This window comes from Medicago truncatula, chromosome 5 (genome assembly GCF_003473485.1).
Source record: "Medicago truncatula cultivar Jemalong A17 chromosome 5, MtrunA17r5.0-ANR, whole genome shotgun sequence".
Taxonomy (NCBI): Eukaryota; Viridiplantae; Streptophyta; class Magnoliopsida; order Fabales; family Fabaceae; genus Medicago; species Medicago truncatula.
The window spans coordinates 41,111,628-41,124,329 of record NC_053046.1 but is presented as its reverse complement, the minus strand read 5'-3'; the positions used below and the strand labels follow the sequence as shown (position 1 = coordinate 41,124,329).

At 33.5% G+C, this 12,702-nt stretch overlaps 1 protein-coding gene across 2 annotated transcripts; it reads left to right on the top strand.

Moving 5' to 3' along the window:
- Positions 1 to 6,167: 6,167 nt before the first annotated feature.
- Positions 6,168 to 11,753, top strand: LOC11437053 (uncharacterized). 2 transcript variants are annotated; one of them, XM_024783437.2, is made up of 8 exons: positions 6,168 to 6,343; positions 6,859 to 7,644; positions 8,016 to 8,204; positions 8,293 to 8,384; positions 9,775 to 9,834; positions 9,949 to 10,018; positions 10,711 to 10,914; positions 11,152 to 11,321. In XM_024783437.2, exons 2-8 carry the CDS (start codon positions 6,943 to 6,945, stop codon positions 11,170 to 11,172), a joined length of 1,338 nt encoding a protein of 445 aa, XP_024639205.1. In that variant the 5' UTR covers positions 6,168 to 6,343; positions 6,859 to 6,942; the 3' UTR covers positions 11,173 to 11,321. The 2 variants fall into 2 exon arrangements, with proteins under 2 accessions (XP_024639205.1, XP_003617437.2); XM_003617389.4 differs by having other exon boundaries at positions 6,169 to 6,343; positions 11,147 to 11,753.
- Positions 11,754 to 12,702: the final 949 nt, after the last annotated feature.

Below are 12,702 nucleotides of genomic sequence, written 5' to 3'. Positions count from 1 at the left end.
GTTGCACAGGTTTTTGTAGGTTTGATGGTTATTTTGGAGGGCGGTTAGACTTGTGGTTTTGTGGTTTTAGTTTTTATTGGTTTCGAGGGCCCTCAATGGAGGTTGTTTTTGGTTTGTTTTTAGAAATTTGCATTTGATGTATGGATGTCTGTTATAGTGTTTCGTGTATATACGACACACTTTTTATCTGTATATCCTAGCTTAGCATTCCTTGTGCTAGATGGAATTCTTTACGTTTTTAATAAATTTTATTTTAGCTTCTTCAAAAAAAAAAATACATGATTTTTTTTATTGGATTTTTCATTATTCCAGCTATATCATTAAATAAATATGGTTTTAAGAATGCTATGTTATTGAAAAAGATAAGAATTTGTATTACATTTATTATATTGCTAGAAAACGATTGTAACTATATTGTTTTTTGAAAAACGATTGTTACTATTTAAACTAGTGTTAACATAAGCACTACATGTCCGTTTGCCCAATCTTCTTAATGCTTATAAATTATAAATGCTGGTTTTTATGAAATTTTGATTTTGATTAAAATTATATGTATAGATAATATATATTGCACTTTCATATCGTAATTAACAAACTATACTTATATTTATCAATGATACCACCAATATAATAAATATAATATCTTTAAAAATATGGTGGATTCTAGGGTGAGGGTTCAGTTAAGTCCCTCACCGGTGGACCACCATGAATAACAATAAGAGCCATTAGATTAACTAAATTCATATATCTTATTATACAGTATACACACCGGATCACACTTATCTTTTTCCTCCCTTTCTTCCCTTTATTCTATTCCTTCAATCTTTAAATTCGTAATCTCAACAAAAAGGATTTTGTGGAAATTAGGAATATAATAAAAAGAAAGTATAGTGAGAAGAAATTCAATTGTCGATCATATGATTATTTATACAATCATGTGCTTTTGTTGATGGATTTTCCTTGAATACACCAATTTTTGTTAGAATTTGCTAGAACATAATTATGGACAAGAACATACACAGCTTTCCACACATAATCATGTCCATGTCTATCTTCTCCAACTTGAGAATATGCATAGTGTTTGGTTTTGTTTTCTGGGTGAGACCAAATAAATATCCATTAATTTTCATCGAATCAATCAATTAACTCGCAATTATCAACCGTCAACAACGAGTTCGGATCTGCTCCAGTTAGCATTTTGTCCAGTTTCCCAGTTAGCTTAACTGATGTGTGACAGATGGCAAAAAACATTTAAACGGTTCAGATTAAAATCAATATCATTACTCCCCCACGTTCTTCCCTCTATGCTTTGAACATCTTCTCCCTTACGCGTTTATCATCGTCTGCACCTTCCACATCCGTCAAACCCAGCACTAGAAGAACCTTCACTTCGCCGCGCCGTCTCTCTGTCTTACAACATCGTCCTCCTTGGAAATCAGAACCAAACAAGGTTTTCAATTTGCCCAAACCATTTAACTGAGAGAAGGAAAAACAAAGGACTATATTTTATACAACAGCCCAAACGCTACTCTGTAACATCTCCGTCGCACTGCCGTTAGTGCTCTCCACTCCTCCCACCTTATTGCTCAGGTTATCAAAAGAGCACAAATTTCAGCTATTGCTCAGGTTATCAAAAGAGCACAAATTTCAGCAATAGATTTTAAAAACACCAATTTCAGCATTCAAACCAAAGGAGGACAATGGAATGGCAATTTGGGAAGAGAATGAAATGTGATTGGATTCAATTCTTTCAACACTGTATCATAACATTGAGAATAGTCAAGAGTTGGAAAAAAATTTAAGAATCGGTTGGGATGGAGAAGAGAGCAGAGGAAACGTGAGCGTGTTTCATGTTTTTCTTTTTAACAATTACTGTTTTTCAAAGTTTATTCTCAGCCGTTGGATTTTGTTTTGGCACGTGTCAAACATCTAGGCAGCGAACTAGGAAACTGGAGCATAAAGGTACTGGAGCAGATCTGAACTCGTTAACAACGTGGAAAATGGTCACTAATCATATGACAACGGTCTAACGGAAATGAAAATTTAAACCTCTAAACACAATAAAAAAGCACCATCGTTTTCATTCAATTTCACCATGGTGTGGCCAATGTCTATATATTTGACCCTAATTATCATCACGGATTACATTTGATTTTCAGCAAACATCTTCTAAATATGCATGGTGAATTGGAAAGGATGGAAATGGAAAAGATAGAACGGTAGGATTATGTGTGGGAAGATATAGATATTCTCATTTTTATGTTTAACAAATCTTAACCATTCATTAAATTTAATGGTGTTTTTCTAGTGCTCCATGGTGAGGGACTTAATTGAACCCTCACCTTAGAATCCACCTAAAAAAATATTACACATATAATATAAACATTTTTATAGTCAAATTTGCTTAAGAGTATAATCGAAAAAAGAAAAAAATCTGCCTATTATGGCCTATTTTCTTTATATATTGTGTATAGATGTCACAAATATCAATACATCTATGAAGCCCGGGTACGAATACGGGTGCGGGTACGATATGATACGAGTACGCGGATACGTGAATTTTTTTAAAATTTAGGATACGATACAGCTAAGATACGTTGACAAACTTTTTATACTAAAACTCATATGAGTGAAAAAACTTGAAGGAAATAAACATTGATTACTCCCTATTATTATATTATTATAAAAGTCACAATTTCTTAAAAATAACACTTGCGATCAAAATAAAATAAAAAAACGTAAAGTATTCTTATAAACCATATTATATTTTCATATGTTGGAATATTGAGAGAAACATCATTAAAAGAACACAACACAAATTTTATCTGATGTTGATTAATTGGATCACATCTCTCAGATTACCTTCATCCACTAAAAGTATAAATTTAAGTGGTTTATCGAGAAACAACTCTAATGATGTATATCTAAAATTGAACCATATCTCTAATGAATTTTTACAACATTGTCTCACTTTTTTATCTTTCATCTTTTCTAGCATACATATCTATAAGTATCTTATAAGTATCTTTGTGTATATGTAGAGTATTTTATATGTATCCGATAAAATATTTTTTTTTAAATTAAAATAATTAATTATGATACTTCGTGAATACGTATCCGCGAGTATCCGTGGAATATCGATATCCGATACAAGTACGTCTCTGTTTTGAAGTATCCGAGCTTCGTAGCAATACATATAATTTTAACCAAAATTAAAATTTCATAAAAAAAATATTTTCTATAATTTACACGCGTTAGCGTAATAAATAAAACATTTAGTGGCAGTATCGTATAATTTTGTTCAGCATGATATTCAACATGTATTTTTCCCCTAAAAAGTTAATTATTTTTTATTTTAAAAACTTAATTACTTAACGACATGCCATTTTTATATTTAAATATTTTAACGTGAATAAGAAAACTTCATGCCACCAATACTTTTTTACTATTTTGTTTTTTCTAAAATGTTAATCTCTGGGTTTGGATCATTATTTTTACAATATCCTAATGAATTGTGATTTTTTTTAAGGAATACATGCACAGAGACATTCAAAGTTTTATCAAGAATTGTGTGATTTGTCAACATACCAAGTACGACACCAAGCCCCGTTGGTCTTCTATAGCCCCTTCCTATTCCATTCCAGCCAATGTTTGGGAGGATATTTCATTAGATTTCATCACGGGACTGCCATCTTCCAATGCGTACACAATCATCTTAGTGGTGGTAGTCGATCGCTTTTCCAAAAGCATATACACTCTACCATCACACTTCACAACTTACAAGGTTGTGGCATTCTTTGTTAACATTGTGTGCACGATACATGGTCTTCCCAAGAGCATAGCATTGTATCGTGACACGATATTCATTTGTCGTTTTTGGTCGCGTTGCTCAAATTGAGCGGAACAATGTTGGTATCAGTTCTTCGTATTATCCCCAAACTGATAGACAAATAAAGGTTACTAATAGAATCGTCAAACAATACTTGAGATCTTTTGCCCACGAATGTCCTTCTCATTGGTTTCATTTTCTACATAGGGTAGAACTACGTTAGAACACCTCTCATCACACTTATGCGAGAATCACCCCATTTTCAGGTATTGTTTGATAAACCATCACCTACCATTCCTTCCTACATCGAGGGATCTTCTCTTGTCAATGCTTGTGACGATATGTTCGGTTCACGGAAAGAAATTTTATCATTGCTTTATAAAAATTTGGCTAAGACTTAGTCTCGCACATACAAATTGGTCTCGTGGCTTACAAATTGGAGCTCCCTTCATATTCAAAAATCAACGATGTGTTTCATTGTTCTCTCCTCGAACCTCACCATGGGAACTCACCAATTACGCATGATATCTTACCACCTGAGTCATTGGAAAATCACCCTCTCGTACCACCTTTGACCAACTTAGACTCAAGGAAAGTAGTTGCTAATAGAGTCACTCGTTCTCAAGTGTTGGTTGAATGGCACAAATTGTCTTCGGATGATACATCTTAGGAAGATTGGAGAACCTTTTCCTCTACCCATAACCTTAAGGACAAGGTTGTTCTTTATGGGGAATGTATTGTTACGTGCACCCTACTACTACATAAGACACCTAGAAAGAACAAGTTATTGAGGCAAGTCCAATCTACAACATGCCCAATCGCACTATCAAGCTCCCTGCTGTACTGAATGATCACATGGTTTATAAGTTACTAGGGAATTAGTTCTATAAGGCTAAGGTTGAGTCATTGATCTTAGCTGTTAGGCAGTTATGTCACCTAGAAGATCTTCTTTTTCTTTTCAAGCATTGCACTTCATTTATGAGATTTTATCAATGAATTAACAAACTCTATTGTTCTTCTCTTACTTCTTTAGGAGGCACACTCGGTCCTCAAAATTCTAAGTATTTTATCCTCTTTGTTAACACACAAGTAAAGTTATACTTCATCCGATCCTTAATTATAAACAACCTTTTCCTTTTTGGGTTCATTGAATAGAGGGCATATTAAATGAGAGTGTTTTTATTGTGAGAGATAAGAGGGTTAAATCATAACCCTTGGATCAATCATAACCCTTCTAACTTTTAATGATTGAATTAGAGGATGAAAGGAGAAGAATAAAGATTGATCAAAGGGTTATGATTTAACCCTCTCATCTCTCACAATAAGATGTCCTCTCACTTGATACATCCCCATTGAATGAATGATATATGTGGTTATTATAGACCATATACATTATTTATTCAATGAAATTAAAAATTGAAACGTTGTTTATATTTAAGATCGAAAGAAGTACTTGATTTAATTATTTACTTATTTACTTTTGTCTAGTTTTTTCGTGCGTGCCTAAATGTTTTGTCCAAATCTTGCAACCACTTTCTCCTCATCTAACTACGTGCTATTGGATAAACTTAATCTGGATTTGAATCAAACTTGAACATGTAATATCGTTAAAACTCTATGGAGAGTTCGCTATCTATTTATGTCTACAAGATTAAGATATTAATCTTTATAGTTGCGTTTGCAATATACTCCCTCCGTCGTAAAATGTATGACGTTTTGATCATTTCACACGTATTAAGAAATATAATTAATATTGTGTGGGGAAGAGAAATTATGAGTTATTTTACAAAATTATCCTTAATAAATGGTATGAGAAAGATAAATGAAATAATTGAAAGAAGAGAGAGTAATTAATAGTCAAGGATATAATAGGAAAAATAACATTAATATTTCATTGGTATTGTAAAGCGACATATAATTTGGGACAATTTTTTTTCCAAAGCGACATACAATTTGGGACGGAGGGAGTATTAGAATTAAAAAAAAAATCATCTGAATATATTTTCATCAATATTATTAGGTGACAACTAGAGTACCCATGGAAGAATGGTTGGTAATTTACCTCAACCAATACACATTAGCCACATAAGCACATTTTTAAGTGGTATCCATGAACTATCTTGACCCCACCAACAAATTGCTCATTTTCATTGGTTGGTGGGTAAATTACCCACCATTCTTCAAAGGTAATCTAAAAAAAACCATATTATTATTATTAACTATAAAAATGCTAACAACACATGTTTTATTTATTACATCCTTTTAAATGGTTAAAATTCACGTGATCCCACGAATTTTGGCACAGTGTGGTTTATTAAGCGGCAGAACATATTAGTATTACTACTATATTAGTTTGACATCACGTAGATTTGATAGGAAGGATTTAGAGTGCGCGGCACCGTTATTCCGTTGCGGTTCTCTTCGTCTTTTTCGCTCCTCATTATCCAAGCTATGAATTCTCCGTTTTCTCATTTCTTGTTCATGTCTCTTCCAGTTTCCAATCCAATTTCAAAGGTAAACCTTCAATCTTATGACTTATTATCATTCATTCATTCTCTCTAAACAAATCATTTCGGTTTCTTATTTATTTAATCAATGCTATCATTACATTCTTCATTATTATTTACTCAAATTCAATAATGAGTGACTGAGATCAAAATAATGTGTTTTATTTGGATTGGAATATTTTGTTATGTTGTGTCTTTCAGTTGAAATATATTGTTAATTATAATCAGATATATCAGGTGGTGTTGAAACTCATTAACCATCGATATAACTTCAGTAATTTCGTGCCTAACGAAGTTACATTGATTGTTAATGAGTTTTAACACCACCTAAATGTAATTAGCCATATATTTAAACTTTTTAACCACATAAAATAGTTCTTGCAAAAGCGAAAGTTGTCTGAAATTGGTTGTTAAAAAATTATTTCTCATTTTCTATTTTTCTACTTGATTAGGCTTGTTCTGTTGTGTCGTGTGTAATGAATACTTACTATAGCTATGCATTTATTGTTTGTGATGTTTCAGTGATTTTGTGGCATTTTAAGTAGTCCCATTTAAAAGTGATCAGAATTCAGACATATTTTTCAACGATTTCTGATTGTTGCATCAATGGTAGTCGAGGCTTTGGTTCCTCTGCTTGAGTATGATCGGCAAGGTACCAATGAAGATTATTCAGCTTCATTTGGCAATGAAGCCAAGGAGCAAGGGAATCATAAAGTCCATTGCTCCACCAAGGATAACTTGCAGACTAGGGAATTTTGGACTGATGGGCTTATTTGTGCTTTTGAGTTCATCCGCGGGTCACGGAAGACTCATCCCTCAGCAGCAGTTAAAGAAGTTGCCCAGAAGAAGGGTTTTCAAGGCAATCAAATTAATCATTTGAAAAGAAGTCCTAGTAGAAGTGGCTTTCATGAATTACCTTTGCCGGTCGACGAATCATCTGGAGGGTTAGATCTCGATGATTTCGATAGCAATAACTGTTTTGGTAAAGAGGGTCTTCCAAGAAGTTACTGGAAACCAATTGGTTGGGCCAGAGTTTCTGAACTTGTCCAAGCTGTGCATAGTGATGCTAGCTGGGCATCACACCCACATGATTTCGCTGATGATGAAAGCGATCTTCCGGTTGCAGATGTAGCAACTCCTTACTGGGAAAGGCCAGTGGGTCCAATCTGGTGGTGTCATTTGGATGCTTCTCATCCATATGTTACTACATGGCTTGCTAGTTCTCAGTGGTTACATCCTGCTATTAGCATTGCTTTGCATGATGAAAGCAGGTTAATAAGCGATCGAATGAAACACCTTTTTTATGAGGTAAATAAACTAGTTAGTAGTTATACATGAGATTGAAATTCACAAATTTTTATTTTAAAAGAATTCCAATTTGCTATTACCATTTTACATTCGTTTGGTTCCGCGTCAATGCTAATATTCTCATGTCACAAAGTCAATTTTGTCGTCGTGATATTATGAAGCTAAATTTTGGAGCTTCACTCTGGTCGCACGTTTGAGCCCATTCCACCACGGTAGCAGGCATATTTGTCAATGTGTCCTTAGATGCATCTCTTGGTTTCTTGGGCCCTTTTTGACACCTTCTTGGTTGCTATGTTTCTTTCAGTAAAATCAATGATTCAGTGTACAGTTGCGATGGGATTCAAGTTTGAAAATAAGTTTTTGATTGACAGGTTCCTGTTCGAGTTGCTGGTGGATTACTGTTTGAACTTCTAGGGCAGTCTGCAGGTGATCCATTTATCGAGGAAGATGACATTCCCATTGTATTACGAGCATGGCAGGCACAGAACTTTATGGTGACAGTGTTGCATGTTAAGGGATCTGCATCAAATATCAATGTGTTAGGCATTTTAGAAGTTCAGGTTCAAGTTACTCGGACAATAATTTTGCCAAAAACATTATTTTTTATTTTTATTTTTATCCTTAGTTACCTTCAACTGTGTTTTACAGGAACTTCTGGCTGGTGGAGGAGCTAACATTCCACGCAGCATTCATGAGGTTGTAGCACACCTAGCTTGTCGTCTTGCACGATGGGATGATAGGTTGATATTCTTTACATCTGGTTACCAACTTAGAAAATCTTTTGTTGGTTTTTGCAATTTGTATGATTAATCTTTGCTTTTAGTTAAGTACTTACGTAATTACCTTTACCTTTTCTACTGGTATTTTACATTGGTATGATTTTCATATGAAAGATAAATATAGTCTTAAATGGAGTAATTAAAATTGCACCTCAACTACATTATTGAGAGTGTTGCTTTTTGACAAGACATTTTATTAAGGTGAAGGGTTGCAATTTTTTATATTAAATCTTCTATATGCAGATATACTATTTCTAGGGTCAATTGATAGCTGGATGTGATTATAGATTTGTAGTATACACAGAATGAAGGAATGAAAAGTTTATTTTTCTTAATGATATTCTAACATAAGAATATTGTCAAATTTGAAAGAATATATGGAATTGCAGTATCTACCGGTTCAGCGTTGTTTAAGGAAGAGGTTATAGGAATCTGGTTTGGTGGATAACGTTGTGATCAAATGAAGAAGTGAAATTCAGAATATGCTTTAGCCTTTAGGTCAACTTTGATTCTGAGAGTGTTACGACCTGAGGTTTGCAGTTGACTATTCCTATTCCTAGTTGACAGTTCAGAGTAGACATTCTTAAAAGAAACATTGTTATGTAGCATATGATATCAACCATGTAGCATAAATCACTTCAAACTCAATTTTATAAAATCAAGTTGATTCAACATCACGTTTATCAAACACTCACCCAAACATAGACTACGAATACTGCAAGCAACCTCAAAAATAATCTCGTCCATTCTTAATTATTTTTACTTCAACTACGAAAACAACATAAGTCTTTTACCACCAGGTGAAGTCAGTTATGTGAATTAAACATGTTTGTCTTTGACCCCCATGACATGTTGATCTGTGAAAGAAGGAAATTAAATGTAGATATTTAGAATCCCTCCCCCTCTTTTATTCTTCCTTCACAAGGCTGTATTTTCGTTCTTGGAACGAACTCCATAAAGTTATAATTTTCCTCATTAATGCTGTGTATTTGGGTATCAGACTGGGTAATAGGCAGTGTGGCTTTAGCTCCAGTAGTAGTTTGTGGACTTGTTGAACTTATCTCAATTTGTAGTATTTAGATTTTAGACTGAAATCATTCTAGCTTTTCCTTTTTTTCTCTATATTTATAAAATATTTTACCGGACTTATTGATTTCGTTTTCTTAAAATTTTTGATGCTGATATTTAATTGGCTATATTAATCAGTTTTTTTGATGTGATTGAAGTTTCAATCTTTGTAAATAATTAATTTGTAACATTCTATTGTGTTCTTAAATCATACTTAGTTTGGATCACTTTTTAATATGCACTGCCATCTTTCTATTTGTTATTAATGCATATGATATCACAGGTTGTTTCGTAAACACATCTTTGGGGCTGCTGATGAAATTGAATTGATGTTTATGAACAGGTGATTGCATGTGCTTTGGACCATTAAACATAAAAACTTCTGTGTAGCATAGGTGGTCATTTTATCCATTTTTTTAATAATTTGGATATACAATGTTCTTTTCCTTCTTCTTAGGAGGAATCATGAGGATTTGCATCTGCTCACTATAATATTGAACCAGGAAATAAGAAGATTATCAACCCAGGTAAGTTTTCAGACCGCAGAATGACCAATACTGTACTGGTTGAGCATCTTCCATAAACTTCTAATTTAGTTTTACAAATTGTATTGGTGTTATTAATGCTGGACAAAAAATTTATTTGGTCGTAGCAATATGTTCTTTGTTTTTGTTTTGGCTAACAGCATGCTTGCGAGTCCTTGGTTCATACTGTTGTATTGAAATTTAAGAAATTATTCAACTTCCTGCCTCGTGCATCTTCTCGATCTATTTATTTTGCTAATTTTTTTTTCTTTAATAATAAATTTTTGTTGGCATAATATGCTGCAAAAATTATGAAAGAAAAGAAAAGGATTGTTATGAATAATATAACAAAAATAAAATCAAAACATAATTGGAAGCCAAGGGGCTATATCATGAATTTCTCAGCTATTTTGAATGTGGTTGGTTTAGTCTTTTCAATGTCTTATTTCTTTTCATTTAGTTGGTTGGTACTTCTCTTGTCACCATAATAAGTATCTTGTTAAATATATAAGAATATTGTATAGAGTAGAACTTTACATATCACATTAATTAACTGATTGCACTGCTGTAGTAAGTAACTTCAAAGTGTTCATTATATATCTGAATTTTCGATTATTTTTGGTCCATAGTAATTATGTTAATTGTGTACATTGGAATTTTTCACTTGTTCCTTTCTCTCTCGTATGACCTAGTAGGTTATAAGAGTGAAATGGTCACTCCATGCACGAGAGGAAATTGTGTTTGAACTTCTTCAACAGTTGAGAGGAAATGTAACAAGATCATTGCTGTCTGGAGTAATGAAGGGTACAAGGCAAATGATTGACGAGCAAGAAGCAGTTCGAGGTCGCCTGTTCACAATCCAAGATGTAATGCAAAGCGCGGTCCGTGCATGGTTGCAGGTTTTGTAATCTCTTCCAACCACTGAAATTTAATCTTTTCAATAGTTAGCTACAAATGTTTTATTGAATTCATTTATCTGATTTTCGTTAGCTGAATACAGTTACTTTACTTACCAGTATAAGTGCAAAAGATTTATTTCGCAGTCACACTCGGGCCGGTATCTGCTTTTTTGCTTCCAACTAGGAAAAGAAATTAAACCAAAATTTGACTGTAAGCTGCTTCTTATTTTAGGACAGAAGCCTCACAGTTACACATAACTTGGGAGTGTTTGGGGGCTGCGGTCTTGTCCTTTCCATCGTTACCGGACTATTTGGCATAAATGTGGATGGAATACCTGGATCTGAAGCAACTCCTTATGCGTTTGTTCTTTTCTCTGTTGTCTTAGTTGTGTTAGGAGCAGTGCTAATTGGAATTGGATTGCTTTATCTTGGGCTAAAAAAACCAATCATTGAAGAAAATGTTGCAGGGAGAAAACTAGAGCTTCAAGAGTTGGTTAAGATGTTCCAACACGAAGCAGAAACTCATGCGCAAGTACGGAAAACGGTGCCTCATAAAGATGTTCCACAAGCTGCATCAGTTAGGCCACCAAATGGTGCAAGTCGTCGCTTCATGTTTTCAAAATTGTTCAATCGATAGATGTTTGTAGTGCAGTTGTATGGTTCTTCCTCGGCCTCTAAATTTTACGGCTTATACATACGATGTTTGGCTATCTTTACTGGTTATTAGGTAACGCCAGTTACTGTTGAGATGTAAAATTGATTATTCTAAAGACGATTCGAGAAAGTGGTTTATTATCTCATGAAATTTTTGTTTGAGAAATAAATTTTCGCTTTGGTTATATGAAAATGATCATGAATGAATCTACTATGCCTTTTTTTCTTTTTATGTCAATTAACGAGTTTGTCATTGAAGGGACTATCTTGTCCAACTCGAAAAAATTGGAAAAGAAATGACAGCATGGTAGCCTTAAGATGTAAAATTCTATTAACCTTTATTGATATTTTTGAAAAGAGGGTAGATAATTTAGATGAAATTAATGAGAAATCTTACCTTTTCCTTTGGAAGTCTTACTCAGCCCATAAATTGCATTACAACATCAGCATAGAAGTACTGATGCAATGTAACTGTCTTTATGGTACAACTTCAGCTTCCCATGGCTCAGGGTCTTAGTGTACACCACATCCATGTTTTTTAAGATGAGAAAAGTTTACAATTCATTTTTTTAACACTCTTCATGCGTGGCCTATTTTTTAACAACTCAATACTTGTTTTTAAAAGGACAATTTCTCCCGCGGAGTAGCGGACCACGAAAAGTTACCTAAAACTTTCAACAGTGAAAAATTACCCAAAACTTACAATCGTGAAAAATTACATAAAACTTACAGTGAAAGTAGAGACTCACACTGCCTTACCTAAAACAATGCCTTATCGTATCAGCTGAAAGTAGAGACTCACACTGATATGATGTATCAGTTTAAAAGAGAGAGAGAAAATGAAGATTGATGACTCAAAATTCAACTCATTTATGTCTCTTTATTTTTGTTGAGCAAACACGGATTGAATCATCATTTCATCCACGAGAATAAAGATCGAGAACTTCTACTTTTAAGAGGGGACAATGATCATAGTTGATAATTCAAATAATTTTTAAGCGTCGATCCACCATAGATCGTTTATCAAAGTGGACATTTAAAAAGCAATGTCAAGTAAGGTTTTTGACCTCAATTTATTTTTCTTTTTTATTTTTTATAAAAAAAAGGCCTAAAAAAATTAGTTTCATTATAAAT